General features: G+C 35.1%; 4 protein-coding genes across 4 annotated transcripts; 1 reads left to right on the top strand and 3 right to left on the bottom strand.

Annotated features, from left to right (window-relative positions):
• Positions 1 to 27: 27 nt before the first annotated feature.
• Positions 28 to 1,039, bottom strand: LOC109579769 (uncharacterized). Its single transcript, XM_019991480.3, has 2 exons — positions 986 to 1,039; positions 28 to 900 (listed from the first exon to the last, which is right to left on the bottom strand). The coding sequence occupies exons 1-2, from the start codon at positions 1,037 to 1,039 to the stop codon at positions 28 to 30; spliced, it is 927 nt and encodes a 308-aa protein (XP_019847039.2).
• A 1,485-nt stretch (positions 1,040 to 2,524) lies between these two features.
• On the bottom strand, positions 2,525 to 3,762 carry LOC105229470 (protein obstructor-E). The gene is made up of 3 exons (XM_011209787.3): positions 3,617 to 3,762; positions 2,929 to 3,509; positions 2,525 to 2,862 (listed from the first exon to the last, which is right to left on the bottom strand). Coding segments are annotated over exons 1-3 (810 nt in total). The 5' UTR covers positions 3,618 to 3,762; the 3' UTR covers positions 2,525 to 2,634.
• Positions 3,763 to 5,378: 1,616 nt separating this feature from the next.
• LOC105229469 (protein obstructor-E) lies at positions 5,379 to 6,755 on the bottom strand. Its single transcript, XM_011209786.4, has 4 exons — positions 6,599 to 6,755; positions 6,076 to 6,544; positions 5,862 to 5,970; positions 5,379 to 5,791 (listed from the first exon to the last, which is right to left on the bottom strand). Coding segments are annotated over exons 1-4 (813 nt in total). The 5' UTR covers positions 6,600 to 6,755; the 3' UTR covers positions 5,379 to 5,557.
• Positions 6,756 to 9,372: 2,617 nt separating this feature from the next.
• LOC105229471 (uncharacterized protein DDB_G0283357) lies at positions 9,373 to 21,840 on the top strand. Its single transcript, XM_011209788.4, has 3 exons — positions 9,373 to 10,162; positions 17,778 to 18,695; positions 18,760 to 21,840. The coding sequence occupies exons 2-3, from the start codon at positions 17,791 to 17,793 to the stop codon at positions 19,448 to 19,450; spliced, it is 1,596 nt and encodes a 531-aa protein (XP_011208090.2). The 5' UTR covers positions 9,373 to 10,162; positions 17,778 to 17,790; the 3' UTR covers positions 19,451 to 21,840.
• The last annotated feature ends 890 nt before the right edge of the window (positions 21,841 to 22,730 follow it).

The following is a 22,730-nucleotide window of genomic DNA, read 5'->3' as shown; positions in this document are numbered from 1 at the left end:
AAAATGATAATATATCTTAACAAACTTTTATGACTGGCGCTTCCTGCGTAAAAGATCTTCTTTAAGCGCTCGCAAACGATCACGTTCCGCACGCAAATCATCCGCTTGACTACGTAAATCTGCAGTAAAATCGCTAAACATATTCATCATAGCTGAAAGTAGCTCCTCATTGGCCACCTGTGATGGTGCATATGAATTAAGAGTTTGCTCCTCGTCGTTCGTTGTGTTTTCGTATTTTTTAACTTCAGTTTGTATATTAGTATCGCTTTCATTTAATTTAGTAGTAGTTGGCTGAATAGTCGTGGTACTGGTCACACACGGAGACTGCACTTCGTCTTTACTATCGGCAATAAGTAATTTAGATAGTGAACTCTCCAATGCGGCTGTAGTAGTGCTATTTAGAATATCTTTTGAGGCTATATGCTCCTCTATCTTTTCAGTGGTATTCATTATGTTCTGAACATGCTTAAAACGGGCTTTCAATGCCGCTATTTCCGCTAACTTTTTCTGCAAATACTCCGCTGTTTCGGGATCATCGTCATCCTCGTCGTTTTCCGACGCATTCGTTTGTGAAGAACTGAGTGTTTTTTGACTGCTGTCTGTATTTAAATTGGCGCTTTGTTCCATGGCATCATTTGGTGAGGCAATGATAGCGGTTTCTTGCTCCTCAACCTCTGCAGCGGCTAATTCTGTAGCATCGGTCTGTTGAGGGTCTGTATTATCTTCGTGTGCATCAGGTGTAGGTGCCGTTCCACGTCGCTGTTCCCCAACACGACTGAATTGTTGTTCATTCAAATGACTCAAGGCAGCGGCCCGTTGTCGTAGTACTTGCATTTCTTGTAGCAACTGTCGGTGTTCTTCCTGCATCTCTTGCAATTGTCTTTGCGAATCGAGCAGGCGCTAGATATTTGTAAAATATGTTTTTTTTATTTAAAATTATTTTTGTGAGCAATATTTTTTGAAAAAAAAAAAAATGAATATTTACCTCACCAAGCGCTAAATTTTCCTGTGAAGGCGGTTTGTTGAGTTCGTTTACCATTTTTATGTTTACCTAAAATAATATTATTTGTATTCTAAGAATTTATTTTAAATAAACATTAGCGCTTATTGGCTTTTTTATGGATTAATTATAATAAAGCATTTGCTTAACAAATTGTAAATACATTTTCTATATGTACATTAGAGCGGTTCGATTTACAGGGAGCCAAAAAAACGGGATCATTCAGAACAACTTTGCTTAAGAGACTATGGGTCTAAAACCGGTTTCGAGCCTACGCTTTTTAAGGATAAATACTTAAATGTAGTCTTAAAATATCTAAATACATTTAAAGTTTTAAAGTTTTAAAACATTCGATCTGAAGCTACTTTTTAACTCATAAAATCGCCATTTTCAGGCTTTTCATTAAGTGTGCCGCTTAATTAAGATATTCACACTTAAATGTCACAACACCCTGTATAGAAAATGCATAAAAAGATTTCATGAACAACTTATGCTAAAAATAGTTAACATTTATTATGCTGGCATTGCACAGAAACTAATTAAATATTTTCAAGTTATTAACGTCACTTTCGAAATTTTTTCAACAATATATATTTTGGTAAGCAAAGCCACACAAAAAGAGAAATTGTCATTTCTTAATACATGCATTAAACAATGAACATACGAAAATTGAGAAAAAATATTTGCTTTTACCAAAACCTTCAAAACAAAGAACTTTCACACACGATTGTCGCAGCAAACAGTCCAATAGCAACTGAACAATAAGATTTTCAGCGGTTTTTCAGAAAAGCCGAGAGATGCTTTGTTTTTGGTAAATCCAAGAGCAGAGCGAAGACTAGGTGTGAAAATATATTATATGTACATATGTATGTATGTAAATATATGTATATGCACATTTGTGTTTTAGATTTTATAAGATCGGTTGTGCGCGTGAAGAATATTATTGCGGCTACATATATAAGTATATACATATATGTATATGCTTATGTATAATAACAAAACAGACACCTTCTAGATAGTCCATAGTATTCTTAATAAAGGGTGCTTGTGCTTACACGGCTTTATAAGAATTCTTAAGGTTCATAAAATTGTAAATTAACATTATACTTAAATATTATGTTACTCATACGACGCGTATTCCATGTTTACAATGATAATACTTTTGAATTTTGAATATCAGCTAGAGAACAAGTAGTTATATATAGTCTTGCGGTAAAATCTTTTATTATACTTCATTTATTTTCTGATTTTATTTACTGTATTATTTAGTTTACGTCAAGTTTACAGACGCCTTCGAATTGCTGAAAATTCAATGTAAAAGTGCACTAAAAAATTATACAATATTTGTCGAGAGACGACACTTCTTAGAAAAATTTATTCCGATATTAATCGGAAGCTGGCGCAGAATCAAGATTAAATGCCATACCATGGAACACAACTATCCTTTTACATACTTTAGCTGCAATAAAAATGCAACGACTTTCGGTATGGCAAAGCCAATTAAGGAATAAATGCTCATAAGTCTTAAGTGAAATGAAAATTATTTGAGGAATTCAATTTTATACTTTTAAATACTTTACGCAAATATTTTAAATCATTATTTTTAAAGAAAAAAATATTTTAAGTTTATAATTTTAAGATTTACGTGAAATTTTTTCTGGTGTACGGCACTCTTCGAACTCAGCATCGTAAAGTAGCCCAGGCGTACACTCAAGCACAACACCCATGCCATTCAAGCAGTAGTAGTATTTGGCTGGATCCGGATGTGCAATAAAATTGGCACCATCAGCAGGGCAGTCAATATCAGCGCGTCTGGGTGGCACCTTCGAATACGACAGGATGTTGCGCGTCGACGCAGTTATCTATGAAGGGAATAGACAGTTAATTTGGTATAAAGCCATATTCAAAACAATATTTCTTAGACTCACATTACAATGAACATTCTCCACGAAATCACAGCAATCACAGTCCTTGTTGAATTGTAGGCCATTAGAACAAGTCAATGGGTAAGCGTTGCCATCCATGCAAATGTAGTATTTCTCACAGGACGCTTGGCTTTTGATGAATGTAATATTTTTCGGATCATTGAATAATGTGCACATATTATCCACACAATCTACATATTGTGGAAAATCACAACGATCTGTTTCGGCATTGTACTGCAAACCATCGCGGCATTCGCGTATAATTGCTGTGCCAGCATAGCAGAGCACATATTTGGTGCAGGTGCGATCGTAGCAGAAGGATGATAGCGCATTGGTGCAGGTGGGCAGACACTTCGCCACATTCTGATAAGTACAGCTTTGCTCCTTGGCGTCGAAATAGAAGTCATAGTCACATTTACGCTCGATTGGTGCACCGCCAATGCATACATAGTATTTGGAACAATCGCCGAGATATGGCAAGAACACGTTATCACTGACGCCACTGCAAATGTTCACTGAATTGGAAGCGGCGCTCAGTAAATCGAAAGTGGTGCATGCCACTAAAATACACAGCACATATTTCACTAGCAAAGGAAAATAAATAATATTTTACATAAAAAAAAGGATTTTTATTATTCATAATATTTTATTAGTTATTTCCAACTGCCGAAATATTCGCAATTCAACTCACTTGCGCCTTTCTCTATTGATTTGTTTTATTCCTTGCTGTTGTACGGTAGTTTTTTGAATGTTTATTAATTAATTGGTTTTTGGCCATTTTATAGGTTCACGAAATTTTTACGGATAGCGATATTCTAAAGTATGACTCATTTTCATTAAAAAATTGAAATGTCATGTGATTGTAACCCTTATCTGCAGAAATAGTATTAAACATACAAAAACATATATTTTGTGATAATATCTAAGTAAATAAAGTTGAAAAATTCCCGAAATTAAACAACAAAACAATACCACTATTCGTATGCTGTAACTTTGATACTCGTAACATTCTGTTTGTAAGCGAACTATGCCCTTATTTCGATTGATCCGGAAATAGGGAAATTACCTTAGAAAATGCAAGGCGCCAACTGCTTTTTTCGACCTCGCTAACTGCACATTTTATGTGATCCCAAGAACGAAAACACTTTTATTTACAGTGCTAACTTCCTAATTAGTCGGATTGATCTAAAAAATGTAATGTCGATGGATGTATTCGACATTTGCAACAAATTCTACGCTCTACCGAGTAAGCGAAGAAATCAGTTAATTAGTTTTGTTTGAGAAATAATTACCATAATTATAATATACAATTGGGTTTTCAATTCTAATGATACTTCATTAAGGGGTTAGATCAGTCTAGAGCTCTCCTAAATTACATAATTTTAGCAATTTATTCTGGTAGTGAGGAAAAAGGAATATGATTTCTTTTATACAGACTAAATTAAACATTTGTTTGATGATATGAAAAATTTTTGGTATTGACATTTTGATATAAAAAGGCGTCTACTGAACCAATTCTCATAATCGCCTTTTTTAAAAGGATTTCTGCAGACAACGATTTCTTTGAATGATGTCGTACGATGGCGTAACATTTGCCAGCCTGTGCTTCTTCACTGCACATACGACCGCGATATAAAGTACAAAGTCGCAAAAAAATCCTCAAGTCGCCGGCAGCTCATGGGTAAAAGAGAAAGAAATGTTGTTGGCAACATACAAGGCAATGCCGACCGTCCGGTTTTAAGCTGCGCCGCATCGATATGGTCGCCTGGATACAGTGGAACGCAAACGAAGAATGTTCAGACTTGTCAGAACGCTGTACTCGGGACTATAACAACGTTACCTTTGGGGTCTTCGGATGAACATTTCCACAGCGAGGCCCGTATGCTTCCGGTTAAGGTACATAACGAACTTCTATCCAAGCAGTTTTGCAGAAACCATCCCAGCGAAACCCACTTATCTAGCCACCTTTTTCCAATGGTCCGACCCCTTCAAAATAGCACTTTTTCTGGGCCTACCGTTAAATAACTTCGATGACAACCAATCTGAACCTTACCCCCCAAGCGGGGGTTAGATAACCGTTACAACTAAGTTAACTTTAAGCCAAAAAAAAACATTTATTATTTTTTCTTAAATCTTGAATTGGCCTAACCTAGGTTAAGGGGTTATTGTTTTATGTTATATCTTTATGGTTTACTTCAGATCAAAAACGTCCAATTTTAATATTTACTGAATCTGAAACAAACTTCTACATTCAAAAATTTCCTAAACTTGAAGAGTAATGTTAATTTTCGTTAATATTTTTGAGAGAATTGCTGAAGTTGTCCAAAGTGAATAGTGTATATTCTTCTCAAAATTCCAAGTCTTGTGTTGCGTAATGCAAAAAAGAGCAAATCGACTTCTGAAACACTTAAAATATATTCCTATACAAAATAATTTAATTAAAAGTTGTCTCATTTGATTTTGAATTAACCTCAACCTTTGTATTTAATTGCTTATCGGACAAAATAAGTTCGCCTTGTTTTGTTAGTTTTTAATAATTGTACATGGTAACATAGCGAAGAACTAACAAATGCACATATTCATTTAGTGTTTATGAACGAGAGAAACTTAATCCTTTTTTATGATGTACGCTTTAATATTTTTTTAGGATATCCTCCTTGCGGCGGCAAGCACCCATATCCTTGTCAAAGAACAGATTGGCAGCGCAAGTCATCAGTGCACCCTTACCGTTAACACACATGTAGTATTGATTAAGATTTTGGTGTGCAATCTGCTGAATACCCACACTGGGGCAGTTGATATCGACCATACGTGGAGCGATCTGGGCAGCAGTTTGGGAGGAACGTGATTTGGGTATAGCGGCAATCTATTATATAAAGCATAAAATTGCATATAATAGTGATGTACAAAAATATTTACACATTCATTAGACTTACAGTGCAATTTGCGTTGGCTGGACGATCGCATTGGTTGCTGACAGCGTTAAATTGCAAACCACCGACGCATGTTTGGTTTTGTGGTTGGCCATTCATGCAGACGAAATATCTGTAAAGAATGATACATGGTTGTAAAATTAATAATATTAATTAAATATTAACAATATTAATTAAAAATTAGCAAAATTAATTAAATTTTTTTTTTTATACTCACTTTGTACACGACGTCTGACTGGGAGCGTAGACAATACTATCGGGACTATCATAAATGGAACAACGGTTTGCAACACAATCCACATTTTGAGGATAATCGCAAGCGTTTAAGTTTGGATTGTACTGTAAATCGTCAGCGCATTCTTGTAGCACTGGTGTGCCAGCAAAACAGAGCGCATATTTGTTGCACGTCCTTTCCAAGCCGACTGAAGACAATTTACTCGGGTCACATGACAAGCAGGATGCGTCTGATGCTTCGCAGGATTGTGTCTTGCCATTAAAGGAGTAATTATAGCGACATTGCTGAGCGATCGCCTCGCCATTAACGCAAATATAATAATTGCTGCAGTTCGTGATATCCGCTACAAAAATGTTGTCGGCCACACCATCGCAAAGATTTATGGACGTTGAATTAGCGGCGGCAATGAAGCCAATGATAGCCAGCAAACCAATAGCGTAGTGACGATTCACTAAAATAATATTTATTAGTTTGTATGAGCAATCCTGCAACAATAGGAACTCACTGTTTGTTGTAAGAAGTTGTTATAGGTTCCAAGAATTTATGCTTGCCGCGTTACCAAGTAGCGTTTGCAGCCGTTATTGTCGTCAAGTTGTACTGCGTAGGATGTACTGTTTGTCACCTTTGGTGAGGGTTCATTTTTATATTCTTGGCTGACAGCCTTTAACCACTGATAGTCACAATAACAATACATAACAGCTCAAAATGGTAAAGATACTATCAATTTGCGATCTTATCAAAACATGCTTAGGAAGTCTCGAATAGGAGCACATGTACAAACTAACGGTATACGCACGTTTAAAACTGTTAACGAAGAGTTGAGTTTGTGTTGGCTTTTACAAAAATTAATGTGCGAACACATACTATACATAAGTATGTAACTGTTTGAGCAAATGTACATTTTGTCAAAGCATTGAACTTCAAAAAGTTATCATTACAGGTTCATGGTTCTAAAGAATGAAAGTGTGTGCGATAAAAATAATGTATAAATTACAATGTTGTATGCCATTATAACAAACCAACTGATCAATTTTGACCCAGACTGGTCCATTTGAAATGGTATTGAAGCGGTAACAATTTGTGTCCTAGATTGGTACAAGCTGCAACCGAAAAAACTAAAATTCGGCATGCTTGTATTATCTCAGGAGCTTACTTTGAAGCCGAAATCAATTATTTGTATAAAAGTAGTTATGTGAAAATGTTAAGCTTTTTAAGCAGTCCGGGTCAAATTTGATCCGATTTGATTTGAGACTGAGAAATAAATATGAAAAACTGAATAACAAGCTCAATCACTTATATACAAGTGCTCAATTAATAATATTTTTTTTCAACTTCTCCGAATTAAAGTTGATTAATTGAAGCTTAAATTCTTAACTTTACAACAATATATGGTATGACACAATGTGATTGGTAGTACTGGAGATATACGACTGCAACTACATCTATTGACAAAATACGAAAAGACTTTTTTGACTACCCAATATAACAGTTTTTTATAAAATACATAAAATTGTATTTCAACAATGAACTTAAAAAAAAACCTTCAAAGAAAATACTTACATATATCTTTACTTATTGTAATTCTTTTCAGTAAATCAAAATTTTCCTCGTGATAACGCCAAAAAACACGCTTCTTCGACATTAGTATCTAATAACACTCGTATTCGTACATAAATTACAAGTAATCATTTTAATGTTAACAACTGATAATTCAATTCGAGTGGTTCGCGCCACTTCACTCACTTCTGCACACAAGTTCAATGTTATTGAATTCCTAATGCAAAAAACAAATAACACTTTCAGTTTTTTTTTTTACTTTCCAGACTTTTAATGAATGAGCACTCAATAATTATGTCAATTACTTATAAATATCGCTTTTACTTTCAACTGCCGACGAAGATAGCAATTGGAATTTTGACAGAATTACATTAAATACGCTTACTATGAGTAGAAATTGATAATTGACTACATACTCGGAATTTTATGTTGCTAGTTCCGGTGGAAATGCGAAATGGTAAAAATATTGAGACAATAACACTATATTGTATTGAATTTTTGTCCAATAGAAAATTAACTAAATTAATTAATTAAAATTAACTAAATTTGAGTTTCCTAAATTACTACATGGATTTGAAAAGGCTTCGCTCTGACCCAGAAATATGCTCGTATAGGCAAGGTAACTAGATTAACTAGATTACTCAAAGTTTCATGCAATTCATCCAATTCTTCCCAAGTTATTGATCTTAAAAGGGCCTAAGCCCGAATTATTTGTGTTCGAATGGTCTCTGCAGCGAATTCGAGAAATGCAGTTTCGAGAAAAAAGCGTTTAACAGTTAACTGATGGAGCTAATTACTTTGAGCGTTTACTTTTTAAAAGACTGTAGCTCAAAACCTATTAGAGACATCGATTTAAAATATGATTAAAGTGTTTTTAAGGGTATAGATTATCGAATTAAGTAAAAAAAAATTTATTGGCGAGTCAAAAAAGTCTTTTCGTTTTTGTAGTGTTGGAAAGGTGGGATTTTAAATTTAATTTAACAAAAAAAAATTGAATTCGGGGAAGTTGGGAAAAAGTTACAGCTGTTCAAAAATGAAGAAATTCGCTATATTTTGAAATTTTTGTAAAAAAAAGGAAGAATGCCACCAATAAATTTGTGAAGTTTATCAGTTCGTGTAGCACAACAATGGTTCGCTTGCTTCCGTTCTGGAATTTTCGAAATTCCAATTTACAGTGATGAAAGTTTTGCACTGATAGAATAATGTCTCTGGAGGAAGAATGGCAAAAAGTGGTCGACCAAAATGATACATATTTGTTTACATATTTATTTATTAATATAAATATAAAAAATAAGTTGAAGTTAAATTAGAAATACGAAAAAACTTTTTCGACTACCCAATATTTTTTTCAAAATTTTACATTAGGTATGCCTCTAAGCGTTAATAAAAAAATTTTTGATACATTTAACTTGATTAATATTTCCAATATTATATTAATACTTAAATTCAATTCAATTATTAACTTATGTCTAATTATCAACGGCTTCCCCAGTTAACTCTGTTGGCATTATTTGCTAAATTTTTATATTTTTTTCCTTTATGTAGTACATATATTTTAAAATTTCTCAGTGATATTTTGAAATAAATTCATTTTATTTGAACTCTAACAGTTGGCAAGAAAAGCTCCATTTCAAAAATATGCACCTGCGCATACGCATATGTTTGAATAATAATCAAAGCATACAAATAAAAGCAAGTAATACAGCATCGCAGCCAAAGCAGCATCAATTCAAACACAACAATGCAACAGACAAGTGGCGAGATGTCAAAATCGCATGCAGAGCTTTAAAGCTACTAACAATAGCAGAGAGACCGCCATTGCAGAAGAGCACCACAACCGTAATGTGACCGAACACTTTTCATATGATTTAGTCCTTTCGCAGACAGACGACTGACAGTAGTGCGAGCCAAGAAATCGAGTGAGACTCCGCCAATGTATAAAATTGACTCGCGTAAAAAATAGCTAACCAAATACATAAATATACAAGAAAAAAAAGTATGAAAAGAAATCATTTCTAGACTGCCATATAAGGTTAAATATTCAAATGAAGTTATTCCGAAATATTATTACTTAAGCAAAAAGCGAAAACGTGACAATCGAATAGCAAAAAATGCTGCATTTCACAATTAGAAATGTGTGAAAATGTATTGCGAAGTTGGTAAGAATTGAGTGCAAGTAGGTAAAAGCCGAGGGAAATTTTCAAGGACTCGTCGGGACAATCCACATACACACGCACGCACACATGCATTCAAGTTAGAAAAGGTGACAGGCAGCAGCACCCTATGTGTTCAAAATAGTGTTAAAAAAGAAGCAAACAAAGCATATAAACAGATTTTTATTTGTGTACAATTTTCGTGTATTTGCGTCCACCAGACATACTACACAGAAGACGGCAGAGTCAGACGAAAGGTAAAAGTTGCCAAAACAAAGCAAAGTAAAAGACGAAACAACTGACTAATTGAAAGCGTGCTGCAGGCGAAAGTAGAAGTCGTGAGTGCAATTGATAACAAAGTAAGTATTTGAAAGAAAACAAAATATTTGCCACTATAAGGACATGCGTAGCTGCAAAAAAGTACATAACATATATTTTAATTAGGGTTTTATTTTATTTATTAGTAAACATAAGATAGGATAGGTGAAGAAACTAGATATTTAGTTTGGGTATTTGTTTTAGTCTATACTTATGTGTTATAATAACCTGAACGAGGTATCTTAAATCTGCCACGAAGGTATTCCTTTTAGTCAAAAATATGGGTTTTATAACCTGAACAGGGTTCCTTAAGTCTGCCAGAAAGTTTGTAAAACTCAAAAGGAAGACCCTACAAATCCTCAGCGTAACGCGCTAAGACGATTTAGCTATGTGCGATGGATCATCTCTCCGTCTGTCTATATAGGGCGAACTAGTCCCTCAGGTTTTGAGAATTCTTTATGAAATTTCGCACATGTTCATTTCTCCCCAAGTAACTGCTGATTATTTGGAATCATCGATATCGAACCACTATGTATAACATAGAGCTTTCATACAAACAAACCGATCAAAATCAGGTTTTTGTATGAAAAATTGTTTATTTGACAAGATATCTTCAGGAAATTTGGCATGTATTATTCTTCAAGGCAACGCTACAATCTCCGAATATATTGTATAGATCAGACAACTACAGCATATAGCTGTCATACAAACTGACCGATAAAAATCAAGTCCTTGTATGGAAAAATTCTTTATTTCATTACAGATTCTCACCAAATTGGGCTCACATTATTGTCCAACTCAACTCTACAATATCCGAACTTATTGTTTCGATCGTACCACTAATAATCACGATTAGTTCAACAGGGATTTCTGAGGTTATCAACTATTTTTGTTGTAGTTGGAATACATGCAAAAAATTGTCATAAAATTTTACATGATAAAACAACTTAATGCTCAACAATGTTACATTGTACATAGTAAAACCAGCGAAATACAGGGCGTATGAGTGATGGGAATTAATGTTCATCGAGGGGAAGTTACTAGTTTGCTTAGAAAACTTCACAGCTACATATATCACTGTATAGTGATATTGTTTACAAACAATATACATATGTATATACAATATTTCAAAACAATTGCTTAGCTTTTAATTACAGCACTAATATTGGCTAGTCGAAAAAGTCTTTTCGTATTTCTAATCAAACTTGAACTTATTTTTTTTTTATTTAAATTTATACTAATAAATAAATTAATTCTAAAAAGGTTATTATAAACTATTGTTTTGCCATCTTCATTTCTCTTATTTTTAGCAATAATATTATAATTTTTGTTTCACCACGTTAATTGTTCCTAATTTTCGACCACTTTTCAAAATATGGCATAAAGACGGCAAAATGTAAACGTCATTATTAAAGCTAAGCATTTAATGCTGAATCAACTTTAACATGATTTCAATTCAAGTGTTGTCTTAATAATCATTAACATTGTCAGTGACTATACGCATTGGCATTGGCAACAAAGTTGACTGTTGTAATAGAATAGTGGCAAGCATGATGCGCGCTTCCTGCGCCGACAACATTAAACCGCCATGCTTTAATTACAACTACAATGAGGTAACCTTAATGCACTAAACGAATACACGGAATTATGTATATACATATGTATATTTATATATTAGGGTGATTCAAAAAATTTTTTTTCCATTGGTACTCGAAAAAATAGGTTCCTAAACACTTCTAAGAAATCTTCTCCAAATCTGAGTTTTTAATTGTAACGAGAAGGTCCTTCTACATACAGTTTTCTATTTTTTTCTTATTATCAGATATAAAAATTTATATCTCGCTTCCAACTACTTGAAAAAATACCTTGTTCCTTAGATTTTGTAGGAAATTAAATGCCCAAAAAAGGGGTCTTATGATTTTTTCGTAAACCCAACCGTTTAAAAGATATTAACAGTTAAAGTTTCATTATTTTTGGGAAAATTTTTTATTCCTTATTAATTTTATAACTCAATGAAAAAAATCATTATGAATGATGAAACTCATAGGTTTTTGGAGAGGCTTTCTTAGAGGTGTCTAGGAACCTATTTTTCAGAGTACCAAACGAAAAAAAATTTTTTTTTTTATCCACCCTAATATGCATTGATGTTTGACGATGAATATCTCGTAAACGCTTAACTTAATCGAAAAATCATAAGAGACTGTATGTAGGAGGACCTTCCCGTTACAATTAAAAACTCATATTTGGAGAGGCTATCTTAGAGGTGTCTAGGAACATATTTTTCCGAGTACCAATCGAAGAATAAAAAAATTTTAATCACCCTAGTGTGTATATGCATTTTTGAATATACTTGCACTTTTGCTTACATACCCACACAAAGTTATGGTAAAAAGTTGCCTGGCGTATACACCTGTTATACATACGTATATTGTTGTTGGCGTTGTAATTGCACGGCATTGTGCGGTTCAGGTCGTTGATAACTCTGTGCCGAGCACTTGCACTTGAGCCACATGCACGACCTATAAAACCACTTGAAGTACCACATAGCCGAGCAACCGCACGACGGCAACCACTCACTCACCTAGGTTATCAACTGGTTACCTTTGCTTGTGTTTACCACAGCAATTCTAACTGCAACACAAGCACAACAAAAACTATGCATAAAACTTATACAGAGATTTTTATGCTCTACCTTTGTGCTGTGCACTTGAATGCATTTTAATTATTGACTTTTGCACCGCAATCACTCCCACTAAACAAGTACATGCAATTACAAACATACAAAAGTGCAAGCACAGCACAGCAATCTAAATGTGACAGTTTGCAACTGAAAAATTATCTCAAACAAGAATTAATGTTATGTGAGTTGTACACAAGTATGTAAAAGATTTACATATGTATATATTTACATATGTTAATAAGGTGCGTTACCTGCTTTTGTTACAGCTTGTTGTATGTGACATGCAAGCATCCACAAAATTTGCAATGTAACAGTATAGCGAAGACAAGTGCAGCAAAATGCGTGGGCAAAGTAGCGTTTTGGTGCTTTCTCTTTTGCTTTGGCATGCAGTCGCAAATTAATTACATTTTCCTATTACTGAGATGTTGCAGTTTCGCAGCGGATGTCGCGATACGCGTACACGTGGCAAGACAAGTCATTTACACATTTTGCCATATGTACATATCGTGACAAACAATTTTTCTTTCACGAAATTTGGTTCTTTTGATTTCACATATTTATTTTTTACCTTATACTGATCTCTAATGTCGAAAAAATCTCAATTTTCAAATAAAATCTTAAGTAATTTTTTTATAATTATAATTAGACAAAATCTACCTAAAAGCTATTTTTTTAACTCAAAAATTCGCATACGTATTTAAAAGCTGTGAAAAATTAAAAAAAAAAATAAATAAATAAATGAGAATGTTAATATTTAAAACCCTAAATTAAAATAAAATACAATATTTTTAATAAAAAAAAATTTTGGTGTGTTATTAAACGAAAAAATTTGAGTGCTCACGTTCATTTTAATCCACAAATTCTATATTCGATTTTTTTTAGTTCACCCTAATGTGCATGTGTATTTATATGTTTATGTACTTTTAAGATTTTAAAGAACAAAATGAAATACTTTTTTAGACCTATTAATCCTACTTATTAAAAATTATTTATGTTTAATCGAGTAAAATTACACCGTCATCAACCAGTACATCCGATTTGTCACAAAACGTGACGGCACCTCAGAAAAATATCTACGTACATACATACATACATATGTACATTTATGTATATCTCCGGAAGTTTTATAATTAAAATGTTGATAAATTGACTTAAGGACATATTGATGAAAAGCTAATCTTTGAAAATATGACAAAAAATTAAGTACTATTCAGTATTCAAGCATTTACACCTACATTACTAAATAAGGTATTATATACTTTACAAATTTCCAAGCACTTTGCAGCAGATTATCATAAAAAACTATAGTATTAAATGATATTTTGACATATTAAGCTAAACTTTAATCCTAAAGCTTTCATCTATTTTATTTATACCGCAACTAATTACGCGAAATTTTGCGCCTTAGCATAAAAATGAACAATGTAGCGTAAAAATACATGAAACAAGTGTAAAAAGTACAAAAACAGCATAAAATGGTGACGAATGTTGTCAACAGCTTTTTACTACCCACACATGTACATGGACACAACATGTGCATGGAAATAAACAATTTTTTTTCTTATTATTTTTATTTCTTTCCTTTAAGCGAAAATCACATGTGCGAGAGTACATTGCAACACTTAAACGCCGCCCACCCACACATACGCCCACCACACGCAAAAACGCTCAGCAGGACTACCGCTCAACAGCAGTTGACGCTACCAAGTACCCAAACATCAAAATACTAATTGCTTTGACTCTTAGCATACACACACATGCAAGCATACACACACACACATTCATGTGCTAACACTCATAGCGCACCAGGATCCCACAGCGTCTGGTTGCTGTGCTGACTGATAATTCAATGGCAATTGTTGTTGTTATTTTTTTTTACTTTGCATCTACAATCGCATATGTCAGCTTGGCAGACAACGATGTCTGTGGCTTTGTACAATTAAACTGCTACTCACTTGCTGCAGCTTTTGTCGCAAGATTTGTTGGATGCATGAATTACTGCATGCTTTGTTGGCGCTTATATTCACACATAAAAATATAAAGTAATGCATACATACATACATGCATGCAGCTTGAATACTTGTATATTACATGTAGGTCTCTATGTGTGCACGATTGTCTACCGAACGAATTTTTATAGACGTTTATATGTATTTGCTTTTGTACGCTTTGAGACAGTCATATATAATTGTATATAGATTCTTATGCACAAGCAACATTCTTAAATACATTCATATATACATATGTACATACCCAAATACATATGTGCGTATGCGTGTTTTGCAGTCAAAGCTTTTACAATGCTCTGTATTTGTGGCTCGCGTGGCTCCAAGCACTTACTCACACTTTACACTTCATTTTTTGTTGTTTTATGCTAGCGGCGAAAGTTATTTGATACATTCACTTGTGTTTGTAAGCGATTCCTCAATGTGCCGCAGTTATATTTGTCCTAGGGTGGCGATATAGCGGTATGATTCACAGTCAAAGTAACAAAAAAGAATTTTGAAGTTAGGTGAAGTGCGAAAACGGGTTTTCAGATGATTCATGCCGTTTTTCCTATAAGCCAAAAACATAAATAAGAAAAAAAATGCATTAATTTGTAACTAAATCAACTATCTATAAAGATATTTACTTCAGTTTAGTGTAAGAAACATTTAAATACGCAGACAATTATATTCCACAATAAAAGCGCTGTGTAGTGTTTAAAGTTTCGCCAATAAATATGCAATAAATATTTACTTTGAATTTAAGTTTTAAGGCAAATTAGATAGATAGATTGAAATTCGAGAAATGCACTGCCGGTAAACTTCGTTTAACCCAGTCAAATCAAAAGGCTTATTCAAGAATTTAAGTGCCCGATAGTAAGACTCTTTCTTCTTGCAATCGCGGGGCAATGCAATGGCATGTGGTCTGGTGTCCCTGCATATTGGTAGCACAAGCGACACAAATCTGAGGAACACTACCATAAATTGTGCAGATGAGACCGCAGACTGCAGTGATCCATATAAAATCTGGGAAGAGCGATTTATTGAACCGTTTTGTATCGAACTCTCCCAGAAACAGCCGTTCTCGAGCATTGCATTGTGTTCCTACAAAAGTGTTCCTCAAAGATGGAGTCCTCCCACGTAATTGCATTTTTTTTTTGTATATGAAAAATAACTTAATTAATATTTTGATAGAAAAAGGTCGTTCCTAGGTCATTCTACGGGATCACATAACAAAAAAAAAATATTCTAATATATAACGAACTATGCCTACACAACTTTCTTCACCGGTTTTTAATTTTATTCTTTGTTTTTTACTTGAAAATGTAACTTTCAAATTCGTATTCTTTTAAAATATTTTAATTTAAAACAAAACTCTCCTAGCAAATATGCAAATCTACTTGCTAAACAAGTATTAAAAGGTCATGCTTGAGTTTTCTCCAGCTGTTAGCACTCATACATAAAATAAATATTTGCGATTTTGAATTTTTAATCCGCTTAATTGTTTGTTATTGTATAATTTCACCATTAGAGTCAAAGCACCAGCTGTCTAAACTAAGGCACAATAAAAATCCCAACACAATCGCATATACTAAAGCCTAAATAGCGCCTCCCACTCGTAATTTTCCAAGATAATTCATAATCAACCAATGTTTGGCAGTTTTGTTACCACTGTACTATCCACTTTACGGCGAATATTGTAAGCTTGGTCCTTAAAGCCATTGAAGTCGTTCCCACGGTCATAAATTTGTGTAGCTTCGGCCACGGCATCCACTAAAAACAGCAGTAGCACGTATTTTTTCTTTTTTCATTTAAGTCAAATGGTTCATTGAACATGAGGTTGGCCACCTCTACGCTGCTATGTACGCGCGCTTTCTTTGTTGTTTCAAACTAGACAAACGCTTCCTTTGTACGCCATGCCGATGATGGAAAGTCTAGCTAAAAATACGTGTATGCGATGGAGTTTATGTGTAAGACAATGCGTGTGGTTTACCACACAGTACATACATAAATGTTTACGCATAGTCTGACGCTGAAGCTCACAAACAACCAATAATGCGCAGCACCTACTGACAATGCCCAAACAATCGACAGTGGCGAACACCTAATCATTTAAGCCAAGCACTCCTTGCTGCTGCTCATTGACCTTGTGTTCTTGTGTTGCGGTTGACATTTGGCTGTTGCTGTTGTTGTTGCAGAGTTGGGAAAAGTGCGCGATTGTTGACTTTCATCTAAGAGAATGGCAACTTGTTTATTCATTTTGGTTTTAGCCGTGCGACGACCCTTTCAGAGGTATCCACGAACGGTTGACATTGCGTAGTCGGTTAAGTCACCACTTAATGACTTCCTATCTACTTACTGGCGAACTTTTGCTTTGTGTACGGTCGTCGGCGCTTAGATGCCAATAGACGCAGACAAAGCGTTTGACAGCTACAAAACTTTTGTAGTTAATAGACGCAGGTCCTTTGTTCGCATTCATGAGTGTAGATCTTCCATTGTTTCTTGTATTGAAAAGTACTCTGTTATCTAAGAAAGCGTTTGAATGCTGCCGGATTGCTAACAAAGTGAATAGAAACATATCATTTAAAGGAAGTCGTGAACTAATTAAATTAGTTCCGATAATAAAATTGGAATATTTATATTAATAAAAAAAATAAACTTTTAAATGAGTTTCATTCGCGCGTTGTTGTGGCAGCTTAACAAAGTGCTCCGTCGGCTTCGGCGATATCAAACAACCATAGGTTTTAGCTTCCATATAAACTGTTCGGTCAAAATCAAGTCCTTATATGGACAACTTTTTTTAATTGATGAGATATCTTCGCAAAAATTGGCAATAATTATTGCCTAAGGCAGTGATGAAATCTCCGAAGAAATTGTTCAGATCAGATCACTATAGTATAGCTGTCATACAAACTGAACTGATTTTCACGCGATTCATGCTTAGTATGCATGCATTTAACATCGTTTGCACTAAAAGCATAATTCTTTCAGTTATCCGACGGAAATGCACTTCTGGATAGATAAACGCTCACAGCAATGTGGTTTCGGGAGATCGCGAGTTGCAGCCTCACTCTCCGGTGCCGGCGGATCCGGTGTGGGTCTCAGTTTTGGCCATCCACCGCGTCGAATAAGCGGCGGCAGTGGCAATAAAGCGAGCAGTAGAAGCAACGTACTGCCAGACTGTCATCACAGCACTGCCGCCAGCAGCAGCGGCAGTCGTAGCCATCAATATCAGCAGCCGCAATTGCAACACCATCATCAACTGCAGCAGCAACAACAGTATGCCAATAACAATAATAATTTCAACAGCGGCAACAATTGTCAACAATCAAATACGCACAGCAGCAATAATAGCAATTATACAGGTAATATTAGCACCGCCAATGCAACAGCCTCAGGCGCCGCAATGCAATCGACCACATCGGCGACGCTTAATAACAATCCCCACCAGTACACCTACCAGCAGACGCATCAGCATGGCAGCGCTCCAGTGCAGACTCATAATGCGTCTGGCAACAACAATTTAATGAACAACAACAACGCCAGCACTTCTACGTCCACGGCCACAGGCAGCGATGCGCGTGGCATTACACCGGCAACGCAAGATTTCAATCAACGCGCGGGCGCGCTACTACCAAGCACTGCAGACACACCGCATACACCGCTGTATCAGCAACATCTCAATCAATGCTATGATATGCGCAGCTATCATCATCCTCAGTTCGGCAATATGTCCGTGCGACACTATCAATATTCGGGCAGGAATTGTAATGGGCCAACACACGCTAACACAAATCCCCCGACACATGCATATCGTAATGGCAATAACAGCGGCGCAAGAACAATAGTTGGTCCTGCTCATTCGCAGCACATGGACCCAGTGGCATATCGGCAGCAACATGGTTACAGGTACTCACTGCAATTTGAAAAATAATAAATTTATCACTTCACAACGCCTCAATTTATTTTTCAGTCACTCTGCGGCAGCGTGCGCTCAGTCGAATGAGTCTATAATGGGCGGTTCCGCGCCCATTTCCACTAATACCACGAATACAGCGAGCTATGCGGTAGCTAACACAGCGCATCGGTACAGTTCGGCGGCTTTAAATATGCGCACCAGCAATATGACGGTAGACGCGAACGGTGGAGACGCTCAGCTGCTACCTTCACACCTTAAATGTGGCATGTGTGCGTCGCTAGTGCTGGCTTCCGTCTTTGTGGCGGGCGCAAAATTTTATTTCGATCATCAGGGTACCGGTTTGGAAGTATTGATATTTTGTGCTTTCTCTGCAACTTTCTTCTTGGCCGCCTGCACCGTTTCACTGTGTCGCGTACCAAAAGGACTATTGCCAAGCGGACGCAATGCAGTGTTGGGCGCGCAACAGCATGCTGATGCCGAAAGCGCTATACATTATACGCGTCCACCATACGGCAGACGTGATATTGTGAATGCTGATGGTAGTAGTGAATTAGTTGGTTCGGATGATATACATGGCGCACCTTTGTGTGGCCAGTTACAATTGATTGAGGATTCGGCAAGCGCCGCACCACCACCATATCATATAGCAATATACTTTCCTGAGACAGAGAGCAATGGAAAGGGCAAAGACGCACCAATAGATGACGAATCACCGCCGCCGTCCTATGATAAAATACTTATCTAAATCTATACAATGCATAGTAATATAATATGGGAATGTAGTAGAGAGGTACACGTGTTTACGGCCAAAAAAACATAATCAGCATTACTGTTGCATAGTTGAAATACGCATCCTCATTTTCTCATATAAAAATCGTAAATAATTCACAATACCATGTCTTACTTCTGATTAGCAGATGGACGAACACGATTTGATAAATGGATTACACAGGGTTTGTCCGGAAAGTAATAGGACTGATTTTCTTCCGCCGCGACTGTACTTCGGAGCGTTCGCGCACCGACTGGATTCGATAGAAGGCGTTCTTACCTAACGAACAAGCGGCTGATCAGATGTCGCCGAGCACCTGGAGAGTCATTTTAGCGCGACGTGTTTCTGTGAGTGGTGCAAGCCGAAAATGCAGCGTTCGTTAGAGCAGAGGTACGCGATCAAATTCTGTGTGAAACTCGGTAAATCTGCGACAGAGACGTTTGATTTGATCAAGCAGGCTTACCCAGATGTTACTTTAGCAAGAAGTGGTGCGGTGGCACCACTGATGAAGACCGTAAGAATGAGTAAATCCAAAATGAAAACGATGCTCATTGTCCACCATGAATTTTTCCTCCTGGACAAACCGTCAACGCCAAGTTTTCGGGGAAGTCCTCAAGAGACTCAAATGAAGGACCAATCGGGTCCAACAAGAAAACGCCCCGGCTCACACCGCCTTTCTTGTGAACAGCTACCTAACCAAGGCCGCATCTCAAAGCTGCTGCAGCCGCCCTACCAGATGTTTTTTTGTTTCCTTGCCTGAAAAGACCGATGAAAGGCAAGCATTTTGAGATGTCAGAGGGTATCTAAGCAGTATGCATCTCGGGTCTCAAGGATTTTCTAGAGAATGTCTTCCGTGACGTCTTCAATGCTTTTATATCGCGCTGGGAGCTCTGCATCGTCGCAGAAGGAGCTTATTTTGAAAGGTTTTAAAGAATTGTAACGATTGGTTTAATAATTTTTTTTTAAATCGACTCAGTCGTATTACTTTCCGCACAAACCCTGTATGTTATGAAAGGTATTGATGAGTTTTAAACATTCAAAATATCGTGATTGTTATTAAATTACAGTTATTAATGCGTGTCATACCTCTTTTTCAAAGACATAACATGATATCTAAACATCTCAAACATACATATTATATTTCCAAGCCGGTTAAGCTGCTCACGTCATCTCTCTCTCTCTAACTACAAACTCTCTAAAATTACATATTTTATGTATGCTCAATATAATATTTTTATATACACTTTTTTATTCAAACTAAACGTCTACACAATAATCTATAATAATATACATAAATATATATATACGAATGATCACGTAGCATAAATAATGCATAAGTTCACATACATATATCAATCTATTCAAAATAAAAATTTTATTAAAAATTTTAGTAAAGTGATGAGTTTCTGGAAGGAATTATGTACTTCTGTGCATATTATAAGCTCAAAGCTAAATTTAATTCAATTATCAGAGATACAAAAAATTATGAATTGAATAATATCCTACGAAAATATTTTTATCAATTGCAATCTTTGTGTAGATATGTATGTACATATGTATGTATATATACATATATACAAAATAATGCTCAAAGGAGATATCTTGGTGGAAATCTCTATCTTCATGCAATTGATATTTGCCAAATTTATAAAAATCATGAAATATTCAAAACAAGAAATTAAATAGAATTTCTATTTAGAGATTAATTAGGTTTGTAAGCATAGCTTTAAGTAAGACGTTGGAAAACGTCATATGAATACTGCGATTGAAAATTTTCTATAATTTAAAAAAAGACCTGTCATTTGGTTCTGTGATATGATATTTACGAGTAAAACAAATAATACAGTAAAACCTAACCCTAATAAACATTGATATATCCAATAAACATACATACATACATATATGTATGTATAATAAATACACACTATTGATACACAATATTATACAAGCATACTATAATAAGCCATACTTAGCTGGATACTTAATTGTACTATTCAGTTCTTAAAAGTAAAAAAAGACGAGCGCACAGTAAATAACACTCATATGAGTATATGTATGTGTAATTTCTAGCATATAATATAGTGACCATAAGAATTCAACTTGAAAAAGTTTGTTTGAGATTAAATTATGTTAAAAAAGAGCAAGTAAATACTCGTATATACGAGTATGTATGCATTTGATTGCGCATACATGCATGCGTAAATATAGGCTAATAAGTATATTATATACTATATAATTACATAATTTATGATATTTAAGAATGCATGAGAGTGAAAATGTTTTAGAAATGAGTTATTAATGAATGACTTCTATGAAGGGTCAATAACCGAAAGTTTTAATTATAAATTCAACAATAAAATACCGAAATAACAAAAACAAAATATTTCTTTTTCTGAAATTGGCCTACTAAGACAGGTTTGTATTACTACACAAGTACACCAATAAACAATTTTTAGCTATGTTTGCATTTTAATTCTTTCTTTATATTCTCAACATATTATATCCTTAATTTATGAGTATTATGTTGAATTGCTCTTAAAATCTTCTACAAAAATAACACAGCCGCATTTTAAAATCTAGTCGGCAGAAATACTTTATGTTACTGACAATTCATCAGAGATGTAAGATAATTGATATCATCACACAAAAAAAAAATGTGGTCACTTCGACTGCATCAAAGCTATAATACCCAATACAGGTGTATTTGTTATAGTATACAAGAATGTAAAAAGATCTTTACTTTTCAGCTATGTACATATGTACATACATATATGCTATACTAGGCCGATCTGAACGAATTCTTTGGATAATGTACCGCTGCCTTGGGCAATAACTCGTGCTAAATTTCGAGAAAATATCTCGTCAAATAAAAGAGTTTTCCGTACTAGATCGATCAGTTCGTATGACAATTATATGTTACAGTGGTGCGATATCAGCGGTTTCAATAAACGACCAACTTCTCGGCGAGAAAGGGACGTTTGCAAAATTTCAGATCGATATCTCAAAACGGGGGGACTAGTTCGCCTCATTACGACGATTCCTTCTAAGTGGTACATACTTTGTGGCAAACTTAATATGCCCAGTTCAGAGCATACATAAATAAATTTTAAAATCACAAATATATGAGTAAAGAATATATACAAAACAAATATGCATATGCAAACAAAAAACTTCATCATAGAATCTCTAAACGCATAACTTCGAAAACATTTAAGTTGTACACTTAAACATCGCACCAGCAAGTATTACATATGTA

Source organism: Bactrocera dorsalis, chromosome 5 (assembly GCF_023373825.1).
Source record: "Bactrocera dorsalis isolate Fly_Bdor chromosome 5, ASM2337382v1, whole genome shotgun sequence".
NCBI lineage: Eukaryota > Metazoa > Arthropoda > Insecta > Diptera > Tephritidae > Bactrocera > Bactrocera dorsalis.
The sequence above is the reverse complement of the archived record's forward strand: the minus strand, read 5'-3'. Positions and strand labels throughout refer to the sequence as shown.

Coding starts and splice junctions, on each gene's coding strand:
- LOC105229470 (XM_011209787.3), bottom strand. Junction 2,863..2,928: donor TGGAGAATGTTCATTGTAAT/GTGAGTCTAAGA, acceptor TTCCCTTCATAG/ATAACTGCGTCGACGCGCAA.
- LOC105229471 (XM_011209788.4), top strand. CDS start 17,791: ATGCACTTCTGGATAGATAAACGCTCACAGCAATGTGGTTTCGGGAGA. Junction 18,696..18,759: donor CGGCAGCAACATGGTTACAG/GTACTCACTGCA, acceptor TTTATTTTTCAG/TCACTCTGCGGCAGCGTGCG.
- LOC105229469 (XM_011209786.4), bottom strand. Junction 5,971..6,075: donor AGTCAGACGTCGTGTACAAA/GTGAGTATAAAA, acceptor CATTCTTTACAG/ATATTTCGTCTGCATGAATG. Junction 5,792..5,861: donor CAGCCAACGCAAATTGCACT/GTAAGTCTAATG, acceptor TTTATATAATAG/ATTGCCGCTATACCCAAATC.
- LOC109579769 (XM_019991480.3), bottom strand. CDS start 1,039: ATGGTAAACGAACTCAACAAACCGCCTTCACAGGAAAATTTAGCGCTT. Junction 901..985: donor AAAATTTAGCGCTTGGTGAG/GTAAATATTCAT, acceptor ACAAATATCTAG/CGCCTGCTCGATTCGCAAAG.